At 46.2% G+C, this 27,811-nt stretch overlaps 1 protein-coding gene across 5 annotated transcripts in view; it reads left to right on the top strand.

The window, feature by feature from the left end:
* Positions 1–27,811, top strand: part of LOC306808777 (protocadherin alpha-C2-like) — a 105,109-nt gene that overhangs the window by 19,839 nt on the left and 57,459 nt on the right. Inside the window, exon 1 of one of the 5 annotated variants that reach the window (XM_079319747.1) lies at positions 1,614–4,203. The exons of 2 other annotated variants lie outside the window; for them this stretch is intronic. In XM_079319747.1, coding sequence (XP_079175873.1) covers positions 1,678–4,203 — 2,526 coding nt within the window. In that variant the 5' untranslated portion in view covers positions 1,614–1,677. Of the gene's footprint in view, positions 1–1,613; positions 4,204–10,392; positions 13,114–27,811 lie in introns of those variants that run through there. 2 more of the 5 variants (XM_079319754.1, XM_079319752.1) reach the window with 2 other exon arrangements.

The raw sequence follows: 27,811 nt of genomic DNA, 5'->3' as shown, positions 1-27,811 counted from the left end.
TTCATCCCTGCTTCCCTGAAATTTTGAACAGTTATCCTTGAACACAGGCCTGACAATTTAGACCTAGAAATAAATCAAGACAACAGTTAGAACAGCAATGGCTGTAATGAAAAATATCTATTGAGGGATGTACATGGATGTTTTTAGCATTTTGTATATTCCTTTTCTGTCGTTTTTTTAGTTCTGGGTGCATGCATAATTGATTCTTCCAGCAACCCATTAACCTGTGGAATTACCTGGTTTATGTCACTGCCTGACCTACATGGCAGGGCAGCAGAAAGTGATGTAGTTGAGTGGAGAAGAGGCTCCGGTGTATTTATGTCAGTAGAGGAGGTGGGAGCCTTGGAAGATGTTATGAAATTAACTGTGCCTTGCCAGAACAGTGGTGCAAGCCTTTTATCCTGTCTTCAGTTATGTCATGGTTGTATGACTCTGCTGTGTCCTGCAGCAGCTCGTCTCCATCAGTACCGGGCACATTGTTTTGCCATACTGTGAGTTTCTACCTGCCTAGAAATGAGAACCAAGACCATGACCTTCATTGTGCAGCTACACTTGGGGAATGAACTTACAGAAAATATTTTACTGGCACATAAAGATGAGAGAGCTCAGGTTCTCTGAGCTATTTCATCCTTTTAAGAGAATTTCTGCTCTGTTATGTTTAGAGCGTTGAGTTAGGGAGTCACTGATGGAGTGGAAAGTCTTTGGAATTGGTATGTGCTGGTGTTTTATCGGTTGGATATATACTTCACAAGGCAAAACAATTCTGCTATGGACATACACAGGTAGTCTTTGTAATATGATGGATTTACTGTATTGTTTACTCTAAAAAAAAAAGAAGACTGTGTGGAATTGCTCGGCTACATCTTCGTCATAGAGCCATGAAAAGGTAAGCAACTTCTGTTTGTTTCTAGCATTCCTGGATTAGACCAATTACATTACACGTGAATGTATGTCTTCTGAATACCTGAGTATTTTCTATGGATGGAAGATCAAGGATACAGTCTTCTACTGTAAAGGAAACAGATGAAATATGTTCCAGAAGAAAACATAAATGAGAAAATTGAATTATGCCTCCTCAGGCAGAAGAGAAGATGAAGTCCGGAGATCAGAAGTGGAGTAGGCTTTATGCAGTGAAGATATCCCTAGGTATGATTCCTGGGAAAATATGGGCATTCAATTACGTTTTGTTAAGTGTACTTCTCAATTAAAGTGTCTTTAGGAGGGAAAAGAGGAAGAGGAGAAGAAGCAGGGGAGGAGACAAAATCCCAACAATTACCACTGCGGAGGACGGCAGCGTTCTGGAAGGAAATCGCGAAACGCGTCGGCCGAGCGGGCGGAGCCATGGCTGGTCCATCCTCCCACGGAGCCGCTGCAGCTGCGGGAGGAGAGCAGCAGAGGAAGGCTCGGCTCACGGAAGGAGCCACGGTCGGACACCAGGTGCCGCTGTTGGCCGCGAAGGCGACGGGAGACACCGGAGGGCGGCAGCTCCTCCCCGAGCCTCAGTCACGGTGCTGTCTGCGAGAGGAAGGATGCGGCGGAAAGGCCCGGGCGGGGAGCAGAGAAAGAGAAGCAGCGTGTCGCTCCTCCCAGGCAGACCCTAAGGTGGACGTCAGGACAGTGGTGGTGAGCCGGTCAGGACGAGAGAAGGGGCCGGAAGCGAGAGCAGCGTTGGCAGGGATGGAGGAGCGCTGCCGCGCTGTGCTGCTGCGGCTGCTGGCGCTGCAGGCGGCCTGGGCGCTGGCGGGCGGGCAGGTGCGCTACTCGGTGCCGGAGGAAGCCAAGGCCGGCACGGTGGTGGGCCGCCTGGCGCAGGACCTGGGCCTGGAGGCGGGCGAGGCGGAGGCGCGGCGGCTGCGGCTGGTGGCGCAGGGCCGGCGGGCGAGCGTGGAGGTGAGCGGGGCGAGCGGCGCGCTGCTGGTGAGCTCGCGGCTCGACCGCGAGGAGCTGTGCGGCAAGAGCGCGCCGTGCGCGCTGCGCCTGGAGGTGCTGCTGGAGCGGCCGCTGCGCGTCTTCCATGTGCAGCTCGAGGTCACCGACATCAACGACAATGCCCCCGTCTTCCCCGCCGCCCGAAAAAACCTCAGCATCGCGGAATGGACCACTCTGCCGGGGTCTCGTTTCCCGCTGGAGGGCGCGTCGGATGCGGATATCGGAGCGAACGCGCAGCTCTCCTACACACTCAGCCCCAGCGAGCATTTCTCCCTGGATTTACAAAAGTCCAATGAGCGGAATATTGAACCTGAACTGGTATTAACGAAATCTCTGGACCGCGAGACGATTCCGGTGCACCGGTTGGTGCTGACGGCGACTGACGGTGGCCGGCCGTCTCTGACAGGCACCATGGAGCTGCTGATCTCGGTGCTGGACACTAACGACAACGCGCCCCAATTCAACCAATCGGTGTATAAAGTGCAGCTGCCCGAGAGCGCTTCCGTGGGGACGCTCGTGGCGCGGGTGAATGCCACGGATGCAGACGAGGGAAGTAACAGTGAAGTGACTTATGCCGTGACGAACTTCATTCCCACGAGTGGAAGAGATGTGATTTCCATCAATCCGAAGACAGGGGAGATTCACCTCACGGGCGCTCTAGACTTCGAAGAAGTTAATGTATTTGACTTCCGTATAGAAGCGAGAGACCAAGGGACACCGCCTCTGTCGGGTCACTGCAAGGTGGAGCTGGAGGTTCTGGACGTGAATGACAACGCGCCGGAGGTGCGGGTGACGTCGCTGTCGGTGCCGGTGTCGGAGGACGCGTCGGTGGGGACGGTGGTGGCCCTGCTGAGCGTGTCGGACCGAGACTCGGGGGAGAACGGGCGCGTGCGCTGCTGGGTGTGGCCGGCGCTGCCGTTCGGGCTGGAGGCGACGTTCGCGGGCTCGTACTCGCTGGTGCTGCGCGAGGCGCTGGACCGGGAGCGGGTGTCGGAGTACGAGGTGGAGGTGCGTGCGGAGGACGGCGGGGCGCCGGCGCTGCGCGCCAGCCGCGGGCTGCGGCTGCCGGTGTCGGACGTGAACGACAACGCGCCCGCGTTCGCGCAGGCCGTGTACACGGTGCTGGCGCGGGAGAACAACGCGGCGGGCGCGGAGCTGGCGCGGCTGTGGGCGCGGGACCCGGACGAGGCGGGCAACGGGCGCGTCAGCTACTCGCTGTGGGAGGGCGGCGCGGGCGTTGGCGGCGGCGGGGCCGCGCCTTCGAGCGGCTGGCGTGCGGCGTCGAGCTACGTGGCGCTGGACGCGGAGAGCGGGCGCCTGTGGGCGCTGCAGCCCTTGGACTACGAGCAGCTGCAGGTGCTGCAGTTCGAGGTGCGCGCGGTGGACGCGGGGGAGCCGCCGCTCTGCGGCAACGCCACGGTGCAGCTCTTCGTGCTGGACGAGAACGACAACGCGCCGGCGCTGCTGCCGCCCGCGGGCTCGGCGGCCGAGGCGGGCGCCGTGGCGGCCGAGGCGGCATCGGCGTTGGCGGGGCCGGGCTCGGGCTCGGGCACGCTGTGGGCGTGGGCGGCGTGGGGGGCGCCGGCGGGCCAGGTGCTGGCCAAGATCCGCGCCGTGGACGCCGACTCGGGCTACAACGCGTGGCTGCGCTACGAGCTGTGGGAGCCGCGCGGCAAGGGCCCGTTCCGCGTGGGGCTCTACAGCGGCGAGGTGAGCACGGCGCGCCCCCTCGACGAGGCGGACGGCCCTCGCCACAGGCTGCTCATCGTCGTGCGCGACCACGGCGAGCCGGCGCGCTCGGCCACGGCCACGCTCAGCGTCTCGCTGCTCGAGCCCGCCGAGGCGGCGCTGGCCGCGGCCGCGGGATCCTCGGCGGGCTCGGCCTCGGCCTCGGCCTCAGGCTCGCGCTCGGCCGCGGGCCTGGAGCTCGGCGCCGCTGCGGCCAGCGCGGCCACCAACGTGTGGCTCGTGGTGGCCATCTGCGCCGTGTCCAGCCTCTTCCTGCTGGCGCTCGTGCTCTACGGGGCGTCGCGCTGGGCGCCGCGGGCGGCCGTGCTCTCGGCGCCCGGGCCCACGACGCTCGTGTGCGCCAGCGAAGTGGGCAGCTGGTCCTACTCGCAGCGCCACAGCCGCAGCCTGTGCGTGGCGGACGCCGCGCCCAAGAGCGACCTCATGGTTTTCAGCCCCAACTTCCCTCCGCCGCCGGCCGGTTCTGCTGTGGAAAACGATTCTGCTGGGAAGGGTCCGTCTCTCTCCCCTCTTGCTTCAGGCGTGGTAAGAGTCTTCGAAATCTTACATTTCTTCTCTCTCTCTTTGGTAGTACGATTACCTAGTACATGTATCTTCGGTGTATTATTTCTTCTGTGATAAGAGTTTTAGAACTATGTCTTTTTCTGTGTGTTGTGTTTACACATGTTGTTCCCCCTTAGATGTGCGTGTTTGCATTTGGAAATTTCATTTAATCATTCCTGGCTGCTTCTTAAAATTTTAATATGTCCTTTTCTTCTTTCATTAAGAAAAAAACTTGAATAGGATATTTTGATCATGGGGTTTGTAATTCTTTTTCTACCTACTTTGAGTCAAATTGCCGTACTAGGTGATAGAGGATATTTAATTTTCATTTTTAAAAGCTTTTCGAGCTGTGAGATTTTCCGTAGTTTGGTATCTCCCTCAAGATTAATGTAATTGTGTTTTTGAACAAGGTGCGTTTATGCTTATTTGATGTGTGTTATAAGTCAAGCTCCAAGACGCCCTCGTAACTTTTTTGATGGAGAATCTTTCTGATTATTGCAATTCGCCACTCTTGAGAAGCTGAAATGAAATACATTTGGTGGTAATTTTGAGGCCAACAGAGCGGATTAAATGTTGGTGGAGGTTGTCAGCGTTGCCCTGTCTCTGGAAGTCCGTCGAAAATGTGTGCCTGTGTGAGGGTGAAGTAAAATCCAGGATGCTTTGTAGAAAAATTGAGAACTATTTAAAGGGAGGCGGTGGTAATTTGCCATTCCTTACGATCTGATCTCACTCTTTGTAGTGGTATGGCGTCTCTTTTATCCCGTCCGTACAAAAACGTTTTGCCGAAAGAAGAGTCAAAATTTGGTGGGAGTGGAGAGAGGCGGGAAATTGTTTAAGGGGAAATTATAAGGCAAAATTTCAGTGTGCGGTGGTAGGTTGAAAGTTTTTGGCTCTCTTAGCAGTAGTCGAAGAATTTCGAAATCGAAAAATATCCGATTTTCTCTTTTATTCTCTTAGATCACTTAGTACCGGCTTTAAGTTTGAGGGGTTTTTTGTTTATTCGTTGAGGATTGTTTATTTAGTCTGCTTTGATCGTGCACGGGCGTCGCGTGCGGAAGGGACGTGGGAAATCACCACTTAACTATGCGCGAACGACCTTCCCTTGTGAGTAGCAAGGTTTATCCAGCTCTGTAGAACTGTCACTTCTTTATTCACGTGGATGTGATGGATCCACGATTTTTCTAAAGGAAAAACGTCTATATTAAGCTTATAAACAGATTTAACTACCCATGTAGAAGATGGAGAAACAGCGTTTGCGCACAGGTGTGGGTGTCTCATTTCTTTAGGTTATGATTAAAAGCGATGTGGGGTCTCAGTGCCGATCGTTTGGGGAAGGGGAGGATTTGGCTTCTGTTCGGTTCCCCTTGGTTTCTCTGACTCTAATAATGAGTTAAAGACCTTATCGGGGTTTGTTATAGTCATACACTGTCAAGAAAATATTTAAATATTTCTGTTAGAAACATAAAGCAATCCTAACTTTAGAAACAGCTCGTGGATGCTTTTGCTTCGTGGAATGGTCTGGGCAGGACTTGTTGGCAGAAGGCTGTAGAATATCCGTCAGTGTTTTGAATAAACGATGCCAATTTTGCTCAGAGCTGCCAGTCGCTGCAGACCTAGACTTCTTCTTCACTACTTCTTCTGGAGAGCGATGCTGATTAAGGAGATGTTATCAGGCACAGCGCAGTCCTGGCAGTCGGGAGCGCAGCCGGAGAAGCGGAGGGGAAGCGGCTGCAGCGCCTGCTGCGCCGTGGTGGCCGGAGGATGTTTTGCAGCTTCCAAAAGAGATTTCACGTACAGAGAAAAGCCTCGCACGCCTGCGTCGGAGGAGAGACTCCAAGTGCTCAGCTCGGAGCCTCTCCTGCCGCACAAGCGGAACCGAGCCCCCGTAGCCGCTGTCACTGGTGTCCTCACTGGCAGCTTCCGTCAAGTCCGGTGGTCTGACTCTGACTGAGGGTCAACAGACTGATCTGTGTCCTCGTCTTAGAGAGACGAGATTTTGCCTGCGATGTGCTGAATAGCATGTAGTGGGTTCCTGTTTCTGTGCCTTGATGCGGGTAATAAGGATTTTCGTGGGAGTCTAAAAATCCTCTGCGTATGAGATTGTTATTCCGGGCTCCTGATAGCTGAAAGTCATCTCTGCTCCCGCGTCCCCAAGGAGCAGCTGTGAGCTTTTTGAAGGGCATCCTGACACTGCTGCTCGCTCTGCCAGCAGGCACAGTCTGCCTTGGCAAAAAAAAAAAAAAAAAAAAAGAGGAGCTCGGAGCAGATCAGCCCGGAGATACTGCCAAAATTTCTGTCCACCCCATCCGCCAGGAGAAGCGCGGGGCTGAGAGTGAGCCTGGGCTGGGGGTCTGCCGAAGGGTTCAGCGTGGGCTCCTCCACCTCTCCTGACGGGGCACAACCGTCCTGCCTCTCGTGTAAGGGTGATAGCGGGGTCCTTGCAGCTCTGTCGGCAGCTCCATGCTGGCGATATGGGCTCGCTCGGAGGTCCTGTCGTCTTTGGTTCGCAGGCAGATCCTGTACACCGAGTTCCCATTATCGTGGGGGCTTTTCGTGTGCTCCTTTCGGGCGGCGGTGAGGGCTGGAGCTGCCCTCTGGGGACAGCAGCCGCCGCACAGAGCTCATCGGTTTCCTTGGGAGGAGAAACAGCAGAGCTGTTGCTCCATCTGTTCTCCTTCACATATTCCCCTGCTGTCTACCACTGAAGTTTAGTACCCTAATTTAGCACCAATGGGCGCCCCCAAATTCTGGTGAGCGCCCTGCAAATCTCCGTCGAAGGCACCACCTCTGGTGCACAGCCCACGGAAATGGCGATTTTAAATCATCGCTGATGTTCAAACACGTGTTTCCCTTCGTGTGGTGCTCCACAGCCACGACGCAAAACGGATTTTCCTCTTCGCTTTTATTTTTTGCCTTTGTTGTTTAACAGTTTCTTCTGGCAACCACCACTGCTCTGAGCACAACGTGCGTGGCTGGACCAGGGACGTCTAATGGCAGGAAAAGGGGAGGACTGGCTCAAAATGTGAAACAGGGAGGGAGGAATGCGCTCCGAGGCGGTGTAAGGGCGAGCACCTGGCAGGAAGGGGAAACGTGGAGGAAGAGCTCTCTGAACACATCGGGGAGTGAGACGTGGTGAGGGGTCGTGCAGAAGTGAGTTATACCTCAGAAGGGTCACAAAGATGAATTCCTCCATGAGTGGGGTCAAACGGGCTCTAAGAATGGGTCCAGCAGAGAGAAGGGAGTAGAAAATGGTTTGGATATGGCAAACTGAAGGCAAACGTAAGATGAGGGGATTTAAGGAGAGGTCAAATTGTCTGTTGTGATACCAAGGAAAGTGTCTGTGTTAAAGGTGTTTAATGCAACTTAATTCTTTTATACAGCATAATAATGTAATCATTGTCAGTGAACTGAAATGGAGAAGAGACCTTTGAGACTAGAGACCCTGAAAAGAAGGATTGAGTGGAAGGGTGGCCCAAAAACACTGAGTAGGGACACTGTGTATAAAGTCACACTTGCGATTGCCTTGAGCTGGATGTGGAAGGGAAAGCATAAGCAGGCAGGGAGGAACATGCCTGGGACTCAGCCAAGCAGAGCAGTGGCTTCACACAACCAGCAAGGCTGGATTCAGCCCACTTGGCACAATTGTGTTGTTCCCTTCATGGCAGCAGTGTCTGTATTGTAACTGGCCCTCGGTATTTAATATTATTAGGCATTGGATCTTGGCTGTGACCCAGAGTTGTTTACCTGAGTGGTGTGAGGATCAGACACTCGTGTGCTGGATTGGGAAAGCAGCCTGGTAGGTTCTGAGAGCTGAAGTGGTGCTGGCAGCATGCAGGTGAGCAAAGCTGCCTGACACATCACTGTCCACAGTGGAAAATAGCAAGAGGACAAGCTGTGCCAAAACACTAAAGTGGGATGGTGAGGTTTAAAAGTAATGTTTAACATAATTGAAGACAAATTAGCTTAGTATCCCACAAACACTGGGCAATGCTGCAAAATTAGAGATGTAGCAGAAAGATGAACTTATTTCATGGTTAATGAGTAGTAAATGAATGAAATAAAGGCTAATCATTGTAGGCTTCCAGATACTTCTCAAAAAGTGAGTACATCTGTGAGGCAAATGTGCAATTACTTTGATTTTGGTCATTCATTAACCAGTTTCTGCTAGCACTGCTAGTATTTGAGGCACCAGAATGAATAACTACAGCTTGTAATTCCATTATTATATTTGAGGAAAATCTGCTTTTGGTGGGGTATTTCTGTTGAACTGGAAGATGTTGAGCCCAAAATCCTTGGATTTCTTCGTTGTAAACTGAGTCACAGATGGGTGGCTAGAGACTGTGTGTTTTACCTGTGAGGGTATCACTATGTGGCTTTTCCATTCTTCCCGGACAGATGGATTTATCTGTGCTGCAGGTTAATATTAAGGAAATAATCAGTCTTTCCTGTGGCTTTCAGAGATGTTATGCATTGATTCAGGGTGTTCAGAATAAGTCTGTAAACCCAGCAGCTTCTCACATATTGCACATTACATCGTTGCCCAAGAGGAATCTAGGGCACATTCGGAGTGGGGGGAGTCAGAGTGTCAATTCTATAGTGATTAGGTAGGAATTTGGGATTTCTGCACTTAACAATCAAGGAATAAAAGGGGTAAGCAGCAAATCATGAGTACTTGCATTGTATACTGTGTGCAAGGGGTTATTGAACAGATTTGTGTCCTCTGGGAATTGAGGTGGATGCACAGCAGTAGCTCTGTAGCTTTCTCTCAGCCTTCTGCTGCCACCCCTGCTTCCCCTCGAGCTGTAAGAGATTCGGCAGCATCAGTGCAGCAGAAGTAAAATGCAACGTTCAGGTACTGCCGGGGCCTCCTGGAGTTAAAAAAATCACATCTGCAGCCAGCTGTGCTGGAGCAGACCAAGATCTGTTCTGTGCCAGAATGAGAATCTCGCTGTGAAGCTTTGCTGAGTTGTGAAGATGCAAACAGATGTATTATTTTTTTTTAATTTAATGTACAACTTTTGGCTGTGCTCCAGATTTGCTCACTTTTTGAAAGACACAATGTATCCTATATATAATTGAAATGTTTTGTTTTGCTCGCCTGGAAATTCTCAGCTGCAGAAAGAAACACAATGAATATGAGAAGAGTTAAGATCTATCCTTGTCACACATTTATAGCCTCTTGCTTTTAATCGATCAGGATCTCATCATAACAAGCTCTCACAGAAGGAAGCTGAAATTGAGGTGCTGCCAGGGTCCATCTGTATAAACTGTTGCTGAAGATTATTCCAGGAATGCTTCCCAGAAAGATATTTTGAAATACTGTTCTTCCCTCTCATGCCTGCTTTGGGGTGTAGTTGGTAACCATTCCCTCTGTGTGGAAAGTTGGGGGAGCAGAGAGTTTTGATGTTATTTTCTTTCCACTCATGATCTACAGTCTCTGTGTGGTATCAGCTCGCCTCTCATCACAATTTCTGGGCATGTCCTAAATGCAAAACCTCTTTGGTGCCGATATTTATTTCTTTAAGAGTAATTGAACTGCTGCAGCCTCCCATTTTCCCCTGCCACCCGAGCCACCCCCATCCTGCTTTGGGAGGCTGGATGGGAGCTCGTCTGTGGCTGGGGGTGATCTGACTGTCAGAGCAGAAACCCTTCTCTCCAGTAATTCGTGTTAATTTCCCTTGTTCAGAAGGTGAAGTAGGAAATACCCTTTTTCTTTTATTTTTTCAAATTCTCTTTTTTTTTCTTTCTTATTTTTTTTCCCGTAAAGTTTAACAGGAGCAGAGCCGGCTGCCTCCTTTAATTGCGCTCTCAAAACCCCTCTGGGAAATGTTGTGCTCAGCCGGAGCGTGCCTGGGCTGTGCTGACCCATGTTTAGCCGATGCCTGTCACTTCTCATCCACCTTTCCCTTCCACCGCTGCTCTCTGACAGCATCCTCTCGCTGCCTCTCCCGCAAGGAGCGGAGGGAGGAGGGGGCTCTGCTCCGCATCTCTTTTTCACGGAAACACATCCATGACGCGCGCATCCCCCCGCTCCATCTCCGTCGGGGAGTTAAGGAAAAAAAAGGAAGGGGAGGGAGGAGAAGCAGGCGCCGGCCGGCGGGACAGCGGCGGCGGCGGGGGGAGCGCTGCCCCCTCCCCGGTGGCGCCGGTGTCGCCGCGGCCTCTGGGTGGCGCCGCCGCCGCCGCTGCGCGCCCGAGAACCGCGCGGGGCCGGTCACAGCGAGCGGCGGCGGCGGGCGCAGCGCTGCCGAGCTGCCGCTCGCCTCCCCTCGCCTCTCCTCTCCTCGCCCCGCACGGCAGCCGGCGGCACGGCCCGGGGAGGGGGGAGCGGAGCCGCCGCGGAGCTTCCCGCTCCCGCACCGAACTTATCACCTCGCCGCCGGTGCGCCCCGCTAGCTTCGCGCCGGGAACTTGGGGTGTTCGCTGAAATTCTGGATTATGTTCCTGCTGAGCCGGTCTGCGGGGAGCTGAGCCAGGGGAGGAAGCATGCGGGGCTATTTAATGGTTTTCTGCCTTATTTGCTGCACGGCGGACGGGCAAATAGTGTATTCCATCGCCGAGGAAACAGAGCGTGGAGCGTCTGTTGGGAACATAGCAAAGGATTTAGGAATAGATGCAGCTACACTTTCAGCTCGGAAATTTCGCATGATCACCGGTTCAAGTAAGCAATATTTTAATATAAATGCCAGCACAGGGGCTTTGTCTGTTAACGAGCCCATAGACAGAGAACAGCTTTGTGAATTAAAGTCTGTCTGTCTTCTGAATTATGAACTCGTGTTAGAAAATCCTCTAGAGCTTTATAGGATGGAATTCAAAGTCTTGGACATAAATGACAACTCCCCCAGCTTTCCCTTAAGTGAATATCATATAAACATGCCTGAGTTCCTGTCACCTGGGGCACGGTTTACCCTCCCCAATGCCCAGGATCTCGATGAAGGTGCTAACAGTGTCCAGAATTACACTCTGAGCCCTGACGAACATTTCTATTTGGAAATGCAGATACGCGGGGATGGGAGTAAATATCCTGAACTGGTGCTGAAGAAAGCCTTAGATAGGGAGCAGCAAGCCACTCACAGACTTGTGCTTACAGCCAAAGATGGTGGGAACCCTCCAAAGTCTGGTGATGTCCCGGTCGTTGTGACTGTGCTGGATACCAATGACAATGCTCCAGAATTTGAGCACTCGGTCTACAGGGCGAGTATCTTGGAAAACTCGCCCAGTGGCACTTTGGTAGCCCAAGTGCACGCCACGGACTTGGATGAAGGTCCAAATGGAGAGGTCAGGTATTCCTTTAGCAATACAACTTCTGCTGACTTACAGCAGATGTTCTCAGTTCACCCCCTCACCGGGGAGGTGACAGTCAATGGCATTTTAGCTGTTCAGAGACCCCTTCTCGAGATGCTCATTGAGGCAAGGGACAATGGGGCATTTGGCATGTCCAGCACAGCGAAGCTGCTGGTAGAAATCACAGATGTGAACAATCACGGCCCAGAGATTACAATTACATCCCTTTCCAGTCCCATTCCTGAGGATGCTGCCCCTGGCACAGTGATAGCTCTGCTGAGTATTTTGGATAAGGATCCTGGGGAGAATGGGAAAGTAACCTGCCAGATCTCTGGAAACCTTCCCTTCCAGTTAAAGCCTTCCCTTCAAAACTACTACAGCCTTGTCACCAGTGAGCTTCTGGACCGAGAGCTGACCAGCGAGTACAACATCACCATTACTGCCACAGACTTGGGTTCTCCTCCTCTCACCACTCAGAAGACTGTTCGGGTGCAGATTTCTGATGTGAATGATAACCCCCCCATCTTCAGTGCTGATGCACTCGATGTGTTTGTGGAGGAGAACAATCCACTTGGTGCTTTTCTCTATCAGGTCTCGGCATCTGACCCTGATATAGGGGAGAATGGACGGGTCTCTTACACGCTCAGGAATTCCACAGTTGCAGGCAGTGCCCTGACCAGCTTTTTGTCTATGAACTTGGCCAATGGGAGCATCTATGCAAAACGTGCCTTTGATTTTGAGCAGCTTAGGAGCTTCCAATTCCAGGTGGAAGCCAAGGACAATGGGTCACCAGCCTTGAGTGCTGCCATAACAGTGAATGTTTACATCTCAGACCAGAATGACAATGCCCCGGCCATCCTGTACCCCACCAGCCACAACGGCTCAGTAGCTGTGGAAGTCGTGCCCCGCCTGGCTGATGAGGACTACCTGGTGACCAAAGTGGTGGCAGATGACGAGGACAATGCACAGAACGCTTGGCTTTCCTATCACCTCAGCCACGCCTCCGACTCCACGCTGTTCCAGCTGTCGCCGCACACGGGCGAGCTGCGCACCACGCGCTCCATGCGCTCCACCGACTTCCTCAAGCACAAGGTGGTGGTGGTGGTGCGGGACCACGGGGAGCCCCCGCTCTCCTCCACCGTGACCGTGGGCATCCTGCTGGCTGACACCCTGCCCCAGGCGCTGCCGGATTTCGATGATGGAGGGGAGCCGCCGCCGCTGCTCAACGCTACTAACATCTACTTGATCGTTTCGCTCGCCTGCGTCTCCTTCATCTTCGCCGCCTTCATCTTCTTCCTCGCCGTCGTCCGGCTGTGCCGCTGCCGGACTTGCTGCTGCTGCTGCCCAGCTGATGACTACAAGAAGTATTGCTACAGTGTGCACATGCTTCCCAGCTCCCACCTCCCACCGGACATGCTGGAGGTCACTGGCGTGGGCAAACTCACTCACACCTACCTGTACAGGGCATCTGTAGGTCTTGGGCCTAGCAACAGCAGCATCCCAAATGGAGATGCTGGGAATGTTGCTAGTGGCTCGAGGTTACAAATGCCAGGACCCTGCATCCAAGTGCAGCAGGTCCAAAGTGACCGGTCCAGTGTTGTCCTCGTGGTAAGTGCTTCTTCCTTTCACTCTTCCTCCCAAACACGTGCCCTTGTCTCTGCACTAGGCTGCTCAGTGCAGAACATACCGAGGGCATTGGCAGGAGAACAGGTGTCAATTCAAGGCACCTGCAGGAAATTTAAGTTTCTTGTATATGCTTCCTAAAACCAAGAATCTCTTTGTAGTGGAATGACAAAAGAGATTTTTTTTCCCCCGCTGTAAGCATTAAGGACCTTCAGACACAACTGAAGGTAAAGGTGTAAGAGAAAACAAAATACCTTACAAGCCAAGCCATTGTCTTCAGAGAGCTAAGTAGGGGCATGATAAGAGTCTGTGCAAATTTCTGATGAATGAGTATTTCTAAGGTGCGCTGGATAGGGTCTGTGATATTTTTTTAAAATTTTTTTTATACCTGCCTTGATACTCCTGAGATTTTTTTCATTGGGGGTGAGCAGTTTGTTGAACCAATATACAGGTTTGCAATTACTAACTCTTTGGGGGAGTAGCTGTAATTCCATATTCAGCACCTCTGTAGGAAATATGACTTCTTGTGCTCATTTCACTTTCCATAGGTTTTGTGAATCTAAAATAATTATCTTCTTCCTGTGATCACAGTGTAGGGTTGCAAGGTGGGCTATGTCTGCAGGCCTAATCTGCTGGGTGTTGCTGCATTATTTGTCCAAGATTCAGTTATCTTATATCTATTTTTAATAGGTCCTTTGAGTAGTCTTTATATTTTTATGGAGTTTTGAGATGTTTTGCCTGCAGACTGTCAAATTCCTTGGTGTGTATAACACTAACTAACACTGTTGGGTCTGTCCAGGCCAGTACTCTGTGTCTGGTGAGAGACACTCCAGATGTTTCTCAGGGAAATGTAAGAACTCAGGTTAGACAGACATGGTGTAATCTGCTTCCTGCTGTTGTTTTTTATTTTACTTCACAATTATTGGAGGCTGTCTTAAATCTGTAGCCATTATGTTCATTTTCATCTTTAAAATCTTTATTGTACCTTTAAATATATGTGAATACCCATCCTATTTTTGAACCTTGGTATAAGGGTAGTTTAGATTATTTGTTTGGATAATCAAACATACATTCAGCTATATAATATTTTGGTTTATAACTCTTGAATTTCCAAGTAGTGAATTTTTATAAATATTCCCTTCTGGAAAGGTTCCAGTTTGCTCTTAACTATACAATTAATTCATCACGCCTTCCCTCATTTATGTGTTAACCAGATTTGATTTACACGTGATGGTTTTCCTAGTATTTAATCAGCCATGATTAGTTTTAAATTCTGTTCTGTGTAGCAGAGGGTTGCAGATGTTGTGGGTTTCTCACTGCTCAAAGAGGGGTGTGTGGAATACCTAGGTCTTGCAAAAGCAGAAGATCTTCCTTAAAAACCTGCAGTCAAGGAAAATAGCAGTTGGCAACATGTAAAGAAGGATCTGTACCCAATACACTGGATACTTTGGGAATATAATTGATTATTTGAGGATCTGAAAAACAAAAAAGATGACTTAGAACCTTTGTAAAGGGGAAATAAAAAATGTTTCGGCAGTATCTTGATTCAGAAGGTGTCTACAAGAATGCTGGCAGTGTCTGGGGGGGTGTAAATTTGACTAGAGAGTAGTTCACAATTGCAAAACTAATAATAGTGATGACATATATACAACAACAACAACAACAACCACAAAAAAAAAAAACCCAAAACAAAAAAAACACCCCAAAAAACAAAACAAAACAAAACAAAAAAAACACAAAACCAAAAAAAACCAAAAAAACCAAACCCACCCAAACAAAAACCCTCAAAAAACTGTTCCAACTCATTTCTTTGTTCCAGCTGAGCAAGATGTGGAAACTCAGGTTACCAACACATTAAACAACTAAATAATAATAAAAATGCCCAAGTATCCCTAATCTCCATAATCAGAATAACTGTAATGTCTCATTGCATCTGCCATATTTCAGTCATTCAGGTCAATTTTTAAACTTGTACCATGAGAAGCCTTTTTGCAACTTTTGATAGTGGGCAAAATAAATCCCAGATGTCAACTTTGGCAATTTTATTTCCTTGGCTTCTAATGTTCAGAGATGAGCAACCATAGATGTGGCTTGTGTGGAAAGTCCAAAGGCTTTAGATTAATTAAGCTGAGTCGGGGAGAAGAGGCAGAGACTGAAAAAATCCATCTACCCTTGAAACAAAAACCGTGCTGGTTGTTATTAATTTGAAGCTGATCATCCAGTGGCATTTGAGCTGGAGAATTAACTATATATATACTTAGAAATTTCGGTTTAAAAATTGAAAATTTAGTTCTAGATATTGACTTAATGCAGTCTTTTAGACTGATTCATTTGGAGTTAAAAAAATAAACCTACATGACCCTTTGAGCTGTTGAGGAGGGGTGATTGTATTGCTCTCTAAGGATGTAAATGTAACAAAAAGAAAGCAACAAGTATTTAAAAGGCACTTAAAACGAGCAACTTCATGCTTATCATTTAGAGCACTGGAAGTATTTAAAAATCATGATTTTAGCAGAACTTCAATAGACCTGGTGTTTCTTTTGCTGTTTTTTTAATTGGGAGGCGATTACAATTTTCAGTTCATATAGCATAGAGAAAGGTCTTCATGTATGAAAATTTAATTGAATTTCCAGAAATTAGGTGTATTTTCAAAGTTTAGGTTGATTTCTTTATTCTTGTTCTGCTTTTGCTACTGGATTAAACAACAGGCTTGAATGTTTTTACACATGTAGACGCATGAGACCCATTTGTGCTTTTATGTTTTCTATTTGGGTTAAACTATAAATAGCTCTGTGTATGGCCATAACAGCAGTAGAGTAAACTGCAATTGTATCTTTTTCAATATTTTGTTGTGCCTTTCTGCAGGATGGCATAAATGGCAGCTAAGTGAAAAGCTGGGCAGGAGAGACAAAGGCACGAGTGGTTACTAAAGTAAGCAGTGGTTCCCTGACTGATTTCTGGGATGGTGATGCAGCCATGGATTGCTCCAGTTCTTTTGTTTGCTTGTGTTGGCCATTGTGCTGCACAAAAGGCCTGTGAGATACTTCTGCATTCAGAGTGTGCTGCCCTCCCTGTGACTTGGCATTCGATATTTAGGTTACACCCAAAAATAGAAGCAATGGAGATTTTTTTCTCGCTAAACTGTAATGGGAGTGGAATAATTTTGCACAACATGGCATGAATTTCCTGTGACAAAAATGGATCCACTTCCATTGAGACAGGCTGGCAACTGAGGCTGAAGTGCTGCAGGCTAAGCATCAGTGGCTTCCTCACACAAGTGAAGAGCAGATGTGTGTGCAAGCCCTCCCTGTGGCTCGTTCTGATGGGAATAACACAGGCAAATGTAAGAGTGAATTCCTTCCCAATTCATCCTGTCAGGACTGATAACAACCTGTCTAGAACCAGCAGTCTTATGTCCATATTACAAGAATTTCAGTTTTTAGGAAGATTTCTTGGCTGTGAAAGTTACTCTTGGGATCAGGCCAAGAAAATCCTAGAAGGAGTGATGATCAAAGAAAATTCAATGAGGAAAAGTGTCTCCCTCTGACCACCCCAGTTCTTCCACAAAGAAGGATGTGTTCAGCAAAAGAACACTGAGTCTTGTAAACCCTACAAATGGGCTGAAACTTTTCCTGTCTGATGCCTGCCTTGGAGTGTTATTTAAAAGTAGGGAAAGGGAGAGTGGCAGGAGGAGTTGGTCGACACAAAAGGCTTGAGGGGATGTGGAGAGTTATATGATTGTGTTTGGAGGTGGATAAGGGGAAGGCAAGGATGAGGTTGAATGGGGATGTGGGCTGAGGAAGGGTAATCCTTGTATGAAAGCATAACACCAGAAAACATAATTTAGATCAAGTTCAGTCCTTTCCTGTATTAGTCACAATTTTGTCTTAAATATTGGCATTCAAATATTTAAATTTTAGTTGTTAAAAGAATAATTTTAATTACAAAATTCACTAGGTTGTGCCCATTATTTCTATTGGAAAGTTATTCCTTTAAGGCTTTGAAATGCTCTTCTGACATCCTGCCAACTGTTCTTTGCTATGAGTTTGTAGACTTGATTTTGTGCCAGCAATTCCCTTTTAATGTGAGTAGTTCTTTCCCTCTTTGCATCTTGCTTTATCCACAGCTTAGAAAGCAAACACATCCTTTCTTAGCTTTGTTTTACCAAGCTAAACAAGTTGGTCTCTTTCAGCCTTTTTTCCTGTGATCACCTCTGCACTTACCTGATTATGCTGATATCCCTTCTCAGCATCAGTTTTTAATTTTTTTATATATCTTTCCTGCTTTTTATGCAAATGTGTGACCAGACTTATATATGCTTCAGAGGCAGGACTTCCTATGTAGACAGGAATGCTTCCTTGCCCAGTTCACAGGGAATTCATCACCTTATTCTTCTTGGGAAGCCAATTACCTCTTCCATAGTTTTAATAAATTGATTAATCACATAAGGATTATTGCAGAACTTCTTTGAGGGTAGAGGTGGATGGGTAAAGGTAAATTCCCAAGATGGTTCTTCTGCCCCAATTCATCCATCTAAATGCTTGATGTTTGAGCCTTAGATGTTAAAAAGTCTTAGTCACCTGCTCAGAACAAATCATCCTGTTCATCTCTGATCTATGAGTTTAGACAAAGCCTACAGACAGCATTGGGAGTAAATGAATGACTTTTATCTCAAGAGATCTCCAGATTTTGAAGTGAATGATTCCATATGATTGTCCTGTGGAACTGTTGTTAGAATAGTCCAACTTCTTGTGTCTTTTCAATGCTGCACTGTATTCATTGTTTTATTAAAATCAGAATAGATGAGATGAATTTCAGTTTGTTTCTATTGAAGAGAATTGAAAACCAGTCTAGCAAATTGCTGTCTTTGATAAATCTGTGGCTGTTTTCCTTCCTTTTTCCTTCCTTTAGTCATTCCTCCAACTTTGTATCCAGACAAACAGGGTAATGGGCTCATGGTCACACAGGGTGGAGTTCACCACTTTAAATTAATGTCTGCAGTTGTTTTTTTTCTTCAATGACATTATTCTACTTCAGACTTGACAGGTTTATATTAAAAAAAAATTAAGCCAAAACAAATTCTCTTTATTCCCATGTTTTTATTTATCAGTTCCTTTAGAAACCTGTGATGGAAATCAGGTAGTGGGGAATTGAGGATTTTTAACTTGTCAGTGTTTTGGTTCTTCCTTGGTGACAGCAATTTCCCTTCCCTTGAGTAACTTGTCACATATTTAATGTCACACTCAAGATACTGAAAACAGAGGGAAATACAGATTACTTGTCACAAAATGGGATGGTGGCTCAGGGGATCATTGGTGTGCCATATTTTTGTACCCATGGCCTGTGCATCCTCTGCTGCCCATTGGAGCTGCTGGATTTTAGTGTGGCTCAATGCAACTGTGTTAATGCTGTGTATTTCTGGAGTTACAGCTTGCTTGTTTCAAAATAACAAAAGGAGCTGTGACTTGCTGAAGATTATTTTAAAATTGCAATTAATCAAGAGAATGGTAACAAAATCCATCTAAACTAAAAAGGGGGCAAGCAGGAATGAAGGGGCACATGGGAATGGAGGTATTTAGTTGAGAATTTGTAAGGCAAAGAAACAGGCAGGGAAGTAGCTCAAAGGTTTGATACTATCAGAGGCATTTGGAAAATAAAAGCAAATTTGACCAATAAGGCAAATGGAAGTGAAATATTATAGAAAGAAGGTACATTAAAAAAAAAAAAAAAAAAAAAAAGGTTTGAAACCTCTAGTATCTCTAAGGAAAATGAACATATTTTTGTTCTTTGGATTCTTTCTTCTCCAAAGGAATGATTTTTACATTTTGATCTGTTAGCTCTTCCATCTCCCCCATGGCTGGTCCCAGTCTGGTGGGTCTTGACACTGTTTTTAATGGCTTTTTAATTCTTTGCAAAAGTCAAACATCTTTTCACCACTGGCCTGCAAAATCAAAGTTTATGATGTTCACTCACAAAACCCGAAGGTACTGGATCCAAAAGGTTCTGTGGTGTTACTTCTCAACCTTTTCCAATTCCTTTGTTGGGGTCAGAAGTGAGGAAGCAGGGAAGCCTTACAGCTGAGTGGGCTCTTCATCTCTTGAACTACACAACTGCTGGCTCTGTGTCTTGGGAATGGGTTTTAGACACTTTTAGGTTCTGCTTTGTAGCCTGAAGTTATCTGGAGATTGGTGCAATATCCTTATGGCTAAAGCAGTTTTCATTACATGGTATTAAATTTGCAGGATTGTGATCATACCTGTAGTATGAAGACATTTCAAGAAGAGCTTGAATTCAGTCTTTCAGCTTTGTGATTTCAAGGGAAGACAGATGTGGAGCTACTGGAGACAGGCCAGTGTTAGCCTCTAAGACAACAAAGGGACTGAAGCATTTCTCATATGAGGGAAGACAGAGACTGGGAATTTTTAGCTCATAGAAGAGAAGGCTGTGGGGTTGGGGGGATCTCATTCTGTGTGAAAATAGAGCCAGGACATTTGCAAGGGTGCCCAGTGAGAAGAAAAGAGGAGGATGCTCTGTCTAAGCTTAAGCAGTTTGTTTTGTTGGTTGGGGTTTTTTCCACTGTGAGGATGCTGAGCACTAGCACAGGTTACCCAGGTAGATTGTGAAATCTCCATCCTTGCAGATACTCCAAAGCCATGTGGACCTGGTCCCAGACAACCTGCTTTGCTTGACCCTGGTTAGGAAGTGGGGTTGGATAAGACATTCTCCAGAGATCCCTTCCAATCTCAACCAGTCTGTGATTCTGGGTTGGCCTTAATGGAGAAGTTGGCTCAGTTTTGTTCTTTGTAGAATATTAATCTTGTGGAATATGGCCCATGTCAATTCTATTATCTACATATATTCCTCCTTCACTGAGTGAAACTTGTTTGGATTGTTTTATTATTGTGTGTGTGTGTGTGTTTGATTTTGTTTTTTATTCACTAATATCCTAAAGATAATCAATCTCTAAAGCTATTTGTTTTCAATATCATATTGCTTGGGAGGAGATTTGGTGAAAAAAGGAAGCGATTTCTTCCCTGCAGTCAGAGGAGATACAACTGCTACCTTATCTCACCTTTTTGGGGTTGGAGAAGTAAAATCAACCCAGCAAATGACTTGTGTAGTCCAGCTTGCCAACTGGAATAGCTTCAAAGGCTCTGGGGTTGTTGGTTTAGGACTGCTATTTGCACTTTCATCTTTGTTTTAATCTTATTATATATTTGTCTAGGGATTAGAATTAGCAAGTTCCTGTCTTCTCTTTTACAGCACTGTGCTTCTCTACAAGGCATTCCCCCTCTTTAATGCCTCTCACCTTATTTAAAAAACTACAGGAAAAATTAACCTGAGCTAATACAGAGCATGGAAAGATGCCAGCTTGATTGTGGTCAGAATAGAGCTACAGAATACAAATGTGCACTGGAAAATATTTTCACTTTTACCATTGTCATGTCATGTTTTATGAAAAAAGGTTTTCTTCACTCAACCTGCTCAGAGAGGATCCAGATGGTTTTGAATAAAATCCAAACCCATCAAGCTGTCCCCATTCTATGAATTAATAGCTCAGCACCAAATGTTTCTCTTCTGTTTTGTTTGTATTCTCATTTAGGATGGGAGGAAAGTGTGAGTAATGTAGGTAGTTGAGGTTCCTGGAAAACTTGTAAAACTGACAGTATTGGATTAAACTTGATTGGGTGAAAAAAAAAAATAAAGAAACATAGTTGCTACCCAAGACATTTAAAAAGCCAAAAATGAGTTTAAATATCTCTAATTCCTCCTAGCAGTTTTTGTAGAACAGAGATTGTGTTAGAACAGAAGTGGAATAAGAATGGAGTTACAATAGCTGCAATTTTGTTGTAGGTTTTTTCCCCTCTGAAAACACTGGCACATTTTTTCTACTTTTAAAAAAAAATATATTGGCTCTAAATTGATCAGAGTCTTGGCAAAACTGTTTCATGTGTGCAGTCTGGAAAATCTCCATAATTTGTGGCCATTTCAAACACATTAACAATCTCCAACAGATGTCTATTGCATTATCTCATAACTTATTACATCCTTGTACCCAGGGTTTCCAGTCACCTCAAAGGTAGCAGAATTATTCTATTTATCAATGTGTTAATGCTGTATATTTAGTTCCAAGTCTATATTTGGCTACTTCTAATGCTCAAGCCTGGTTTGCTTCCAATAATGCTGATAGAATTTTATATATAAAAGAGTTCTGCCTGAAAAACACTTTTTAGTTGCTATTATAAATAGTGTTGAGTCACTTAATATCATGCATTTTTAATGTAGCAATAATTCTTTCCAAAAGGATTGTTTTTCAAAATACTTTAACAGAGGAAAAATAGACCAGCAGCAATTACTGTCAGCAGTAGCAACTTGTATCCAAAGATCCAGTCTAAATTTGCTTCCAGGACCAAATCTATGTTGTTTATAGGGGGATGTTTTGCTTAAACCAAAGGAAAGGTTAATGTGCCATCTGAGGAGAACTCCCACCTCAGTAACAGATGAAATGAAGCCAGTGTGAGCAATTTTAAAACAGTTCTATCTTATTTAATGAAAGCAATTGCAATTGGTGGTCTTGGAACCACAGACTTCTGTATTTTCAGCTCTGTCCACTAGTGAATGAACAAAACCTTTTCAGCATTTTAGGCTGTGTTCATATCATTACTTGCTACAGAAATGGTCTGATGCATAGAAACTGTCACCACAGAAACCCTCAGGTGTCTCAGGGTGGTGGTAGGAACTGGGCATTACCTGTTAGACAGTTTGGCTGCACAGTTTGGTCATTTCTCAGACTGGTTGCTCCAAGTCTCATCCAGCTTGGCCCTGGGCACTCCCAGGGATCCAGAGGCAGCCACAGCTTCTCTGGGCACCCTGTGCCAGGGCCTCACCTCCCTCCTGGGGAACAATTCCTTCTCAATATTCCATCCATCCCTGCCTCTGGCAGTGGAATCCATTCCTCTTGTTCTATAACTCCACACTCTCCCAAATAGTCTCTCTCCAACTTCCTTTAGATTCCCTTAGGTACTGGAAGGTTGCAGTCAAGTCATCCTGAAGCTTCTCTCCTCTGGGCTGAACAATCCCAATTCTCTCAGCCTTTCCTCACAGGAGAGGTGCTCCATCCTCTGATCAGCTTGGTGGCCTCCTCTGGACTCACTCTACAGGTCCCTGACCCTCCTGTGCTGGGGACTCAAGGCTGGAGGCAGCTCTGCAGGTGGGGTCCAAGGAAAGAGGCACAATCCCTTCCTTTGACCAGCTGCCCATGCTGCTTTTGATGTGGAATGTGTCTCATCTTCCCTTGAAATGCCTTGCTGAAGTATGTTTTGGAAAAAGGACTTGGTATTTGTTGCAAAGTGGTCTTTGTGTCATGCTTGATAGCCATTAAGAGCTGCTAAGGTTGGCTGAGTTACAAACTTTTGAGAAATTATTGTTCACTCTACTTGGTAGATAATCACAAGAGCTGGAAAGCTCAGCTGCCCCTGAGTCCTGCCAGCAGAGAGCCCTGATCCAGCCAAGAGCTGGCAGGACCTTCTGATAATTGTAGTTGTTTGATTGTGGCGCGGACCAAAATTGAGGCTGGGGCTGGAACAAAGGACAGAGGAGTGGCAGGTTAAAAAAATAAATAATAACACAGTGCCCAACCCAGGATCAGGGTGCAGGGAAGAGGAGGGTCCCTAATTTCAGCACAAAAGTTTAGAATTGTGAGTCCTGTGCATGAGTGCTGTTGAAGGAACCCTGTTTCACAGTGTCACTAAAAAAATATTCAAGGAGTGTTGGAAGTTGAGAGAAGTGAACAAATAAGTATCCAAGATGAGCACAAATAGACAGATTAATTGCATGATGCAACAGGATAGTAATTAAACAGATGTATCACAATGGAAGATAATAGATAAAATATTTTACATCTCAGAAATCTAATAGCTTTTTTCTTCTAATACTTCTCACTGGAGTGAAGATGCTTTGTTTCAGAGAGATTCTAGCAAGGCTGAAGATTGTACAGGCTTTTGTACTTCAGCAGTATATGAAGACCAGAAAATAACTCATCAGGGTTACAATTTGGCAGAGTTCCCATTGTGGCTGAATTTAAGTGCCAGAATTCTTGAATGAAGGATTAAAGGAGAGCTGAAAGCCTTTGGTGAAAATACAATGTCAAGATTGCTCCCAGTGTAGGTACAGCAGAAGGGTAACTGTGATGTTCATGGTTTAAAGATCAAGTACCCAGATGACATCAGTATGGATTGGTTTGTCCTCCCTGTCTTTCAAAAACTCTTTTTCCCTCTGTTTTTATTTTGTCCTCCCCTATGTTTGTCTCTTTTTCCTTACCTTCTCCTAATGTCTAGTTCCTACCCTCAGAAATGTTTTCACATTTCACTCTGATTTAAAATACATAAAGGCCTGAGAGAGGGACCAGACCCAGTTTCCTGTTCTCAGTGAATCAGCAGACAGAACCACACTGATTTTTGTGTTCTTATAAACCCTGACTTTGACTGCCTCTGTTTCCACAGAAATGCCTCCCCTGACCACCCTGGGAATGATTTGGGGGGAGTTCCTTCTCAGTGAACTGGATTTGAAGGGCTTTAACCTCTTTTACCAATATTCAGAGTGATAAAGAAACCCAGCAGGTACACTGGTGTTGCTGGACATTGTTTTAGTTTTTTCGTAACCATGTGGACAGTAATAGTTGGTATTCTAAATGCACAATCCTAAAATCTGTCTCCAAAGAGCACAGTTTGTAAGGAATATGAAATGCAAAGAGTCATGCTGAGACACTGCAGCTTTATCTGCTTGTGGAGGACAATGTTTTGATTAGTACAAGGAGAGGGGATTGATTTCAGTGGGTACATTTGGTATCATCATCCCTGCTTATCACTCAGAGTCTCACATGTCCTGCTGTGGTTCTCTGCCCAACAATGAATATGCTGAGCTCAGCTGAGCTGTTAAAAGCTGGAAGTCTGGTGTCATTTGAGGTGTTCCAGGGCTAGCAGATGTATTCTGTAAGGTTGGGAGATCTGTGCCCTTCTGGAAGGAGCAGCTGAGGACTGGCAGGATACCCTGTCCTCTGCATCCCACAGCCTCTGCTGCTGTTTCAGGAGCTGGTACAGTGTGGGTTTCCTTCAGTACACAAAAATATTTGGTTTTGCCACGTGTATGATCCATGCAAAATGCATAAGGTAATAATTCTGCATTAATGCTACAGCACTAACTCATGCTAAACACCACATATAGTCGGAATGTTTCATTAGGTCAATCACTCTGATCTATTCAGTAAGAACTCTTGTGCTCAAGGAAACAAATATTGAAGTCTTACTAAATCCAAACCTTAAATATTTTGTGTCACTGAGGTTTTAAGAATTCCAAGGGGAAGTTTGAAAACCGATTTGCTTAATGTTTACTTAAAAATCCCCAAACACTTATCTCCCTTCAGTACCTAGTGCAAATAATAAATTATACATGTGCATATGTACCTTATTGCTTGAGACTCCCCAAGTACCCTTTGCAGCAGTGCTTTAAACCTTGCTGTGGCCATTTGAGCCCAGACATTGCTGAATCTTAGGAACCAATTAAGATACTTGCCAAAAATCATGAAGTCCCTGATGTAACAGTGAACAGAACCCAGCTCCCCTGACTTCCTGCTTTTATGGTGTGTGATCACTTGCCTCTGTCTCCACCTCACTTTTGTCTTGTCTTGATTTCTAAAGCCCCAGGGTGCCTTTTTTCCCCTTCCTGTTGCTGCATGAGTGCCACTGCTTCTCAGGCCTTCTCTGGGCTTCTGACCATAATCTGCCCCACCTCAGACATTACATCTCCCTTTTTCTTTGCTTCCCTTTCCAAGAACTCTCAGATGCTATAAATCAGAGGTGAACTTGTTGCTCTGGTGAATTTGACTGTCATAGGCTGTCACAGGTTGAAGCTGGGCATACAGGTGTGATCAGTGGCTTTCCACCATCATCTTAATACCTTGGCCACAGTACTCAGCCTGTACAACACAGGATAGTTTTCATGCCATGCAGCCAAATCCTTTTTGAATATGGTGTTTGATATTCCAGCTCTTGTATTCTGTTCACTGCTGCCTCATTCTCTGCTGCTGTACCCACCAGGGAAGGAGCTGAGAGATGTTGCTGACTGCTCCCATCTCATTTCCCTCCCACTCTGCTCCTTGCAACCCCTCCATCGGCTGGAGCTGGTCCTGTTCTCCAGCAGCAACAGCAGCAGTGGGTGCTAGAGACTGAGGAATGCTGAGGAAGGATGCAGGAGTGGTGTCTGTGAGCAGACAGGGAACTGGATGTGGAGCAGGGACCTCACAGCTGTGCCTCATCCCTTTCCTAAAATGTCTCTGAATTTATAAAAACCATTCTTGCTTTTCCTTCTCTGGGACCCTCCACACAGTGTTGTCTTTGTGTTTTAACTTGGTTGCTCACAGCATCTGCTGGCATCAGTCTCATCCTTTCAGACTGAACTCTTATCCCTCTCAGGGTCTGTGCAAACTGAGTCTGGCACAGAAGAATCTGGAATTGTTATGTAGAAAATCAGAATTGCAGAAGTGAGTGTAAGATCTTGTGGCAGGAAAAAGTGATTTTATTCTGCAAATCCCTGAAGTTTCCCACTGTCACTCATTTTCTTACTGGATTTTGCACACTCACACCCACATAGTCCCAAACATCAGTGCCTGGTGGTCTCTGGTGACCAGGATCATTTGTATGCAGTGGGGGACAAGGGACATTGGCTGTCATAGCTCACAGTCTCATTCAGTTATGGCAAGAGACTGATCTGGGACTTGTCATTGATGCCCTTTAGCAATAGGAGCTGGCTGGGATCTTTGCATCAGTGTTTTTCATTTCACCTTTTATAGTCTTAAGTAAAATCCTTTAATTTCACAGTTCTCTTGTATCCCCCACTGTGCATCTTAAGTTCTCTTCTCCATCTTCTTTACACTGTATTTTAGGTAATTTTCCTCTTTTCATTCATTTAGATTGAAATCCCATATTTTAATTATGGGTCCTCTGTAGCAATTAATGCATTGTTTTCCTGTTATTCCTTTTTTGTATTTTCTTTTTTTTTGCTTGAACATTTGCACACACTTTGGGTCATATTGCCTTTATACTAATCCTAAATAATATTTTTTTTTGCAAATCTCTGCATACAAAAGGAAAGAAAGTAAATGGGTGCAAGTCATGGATTAAAGGCAGGAAAAATTCAGATTAGTTTCACGTAATGAACTCAAACTACTGATAAAGTGCTCACAAGAAATGAGGAAGCTAAATTGTTGCTGGGGATTTTTTTTTTTTTTTTTTTTTTTGCATAGAATAATTATCAGATTATTTTGGTACATTATCAGGAACTACTTGGAAGTGCACAGCTGGAATCCAATCCTCTGTGCTGTTCTGATAACCTTATTAAATATGAATGAGATTGTAAAGTACAGTAAAGGGCATAAAATGGCTGGAATATAGATTCCAAGTCAACAGAGAAAAAAAAACCCCAAGCTTTTGTGTGTCTATTTAGAAGAGAGCTGGGAGCAAGCAGGGTGTGGAATCCCACTGTGTGCCAGCACCCTGCAGAGAAACACAAATATAACTAAAATCATTTAGCAGAGAGTGTAGGTCAGGGTGAAATGCTGCTCCTGGTTTTGCTGAGTAAGGAAATCAATGGGATGTGTCCTGAGGTCAGATAACATCAGCAGAATCTGCAGTATTAACATTTTGTCCATCATATACGTGGCTATAGGTTATAAATAGTCCAAGAACAGCCCAGTTCAGGCAGAAGGATTTTTTGTGATAGGATTTGAAGTAAAAATCTTCTCAGCTCAGAAATGCCTGCTGAGAATTAGCAAACAAAATAAAATATTTTCCTGCCCTACTTTCCTTGCTTAGCCATTCCCATGCAGACACAGGAAATACAGAAAGCTTTGGAACAGAATGCTGGTCTTATGAAAAAATCCTCACATATTCAGTATGTTGTATGGAGTCTGTACTCTAATCTCCTCCTGCCTCCTTTATGGCTCTCAGCTGCTCTTTAAAATAGTGAAGGGGTTTAATTTTCTGTCTGGCTGCATGAGATGTGGTATCAGAACAGCAGAAGACCTGCAGCTGAAAGTGCAGCTGCCAGGGGGGTAAGAGCAGAGGGTTCTTGGGTGTTTGTCTGTGTTGCTCAGCAAAGCCTTTCCCATTTGTGCTAAGAGCTGTGATGGAGATTTTCCCCTAAGGGAGACTGAGGGAAGAGACCTCATAGCAGTCTACAATTTCCTTATGAAATTCCTTCTCTGCTCTCTGGTGTCCAGTGACAGCAGGGCAGGTTTAGGAAAATTTTCTTCACCCAGGGGGTGGTTGGGCACTGGAATTGGCTCCCAGGGCAGTACTTGAGGCACCTGCCAAAATTCAAGGAGTGTTTGGACAACACTCAGGCACAGGGTGGGATTATTGAGGTGTCCTGTGCAGGGCCAGGAGTTGAACTTCAATGACAGTGTATTCTGTGATTCTATTTGTCCTTGGGGTCAAGTTTCTTCCTTCCCACCACACAGAGAATTACAAATCTAAACCATGACTAATCCTGAGCCCACCAAGGCTGGAACCAGACATGCAGAAGTTCACTCCACACCATATCTGGCAGGTGGGGTGGAAACACCCTGTACCCAACCTGTGTTTGTGCTGGTGAGCTCTGGAAGCCCAGAGCACCACCTTCATTGTTC

Source organism: Erithacus rubecula (genome assembly GCF_903797595.1).
Source record: "Erithacus rubecula genome assembly, chromosome: 16".
Taxonomy (NCBI): domain Eukaryota; kingdom Metazoa; phylum Chordata; class Aves; order Passeriformes; family Muscicapidae; genus Erithacus; species Erithacus rubecula.
This window is presented reverse-complemented; position numbering and strand designations above follow the sequence as displayed.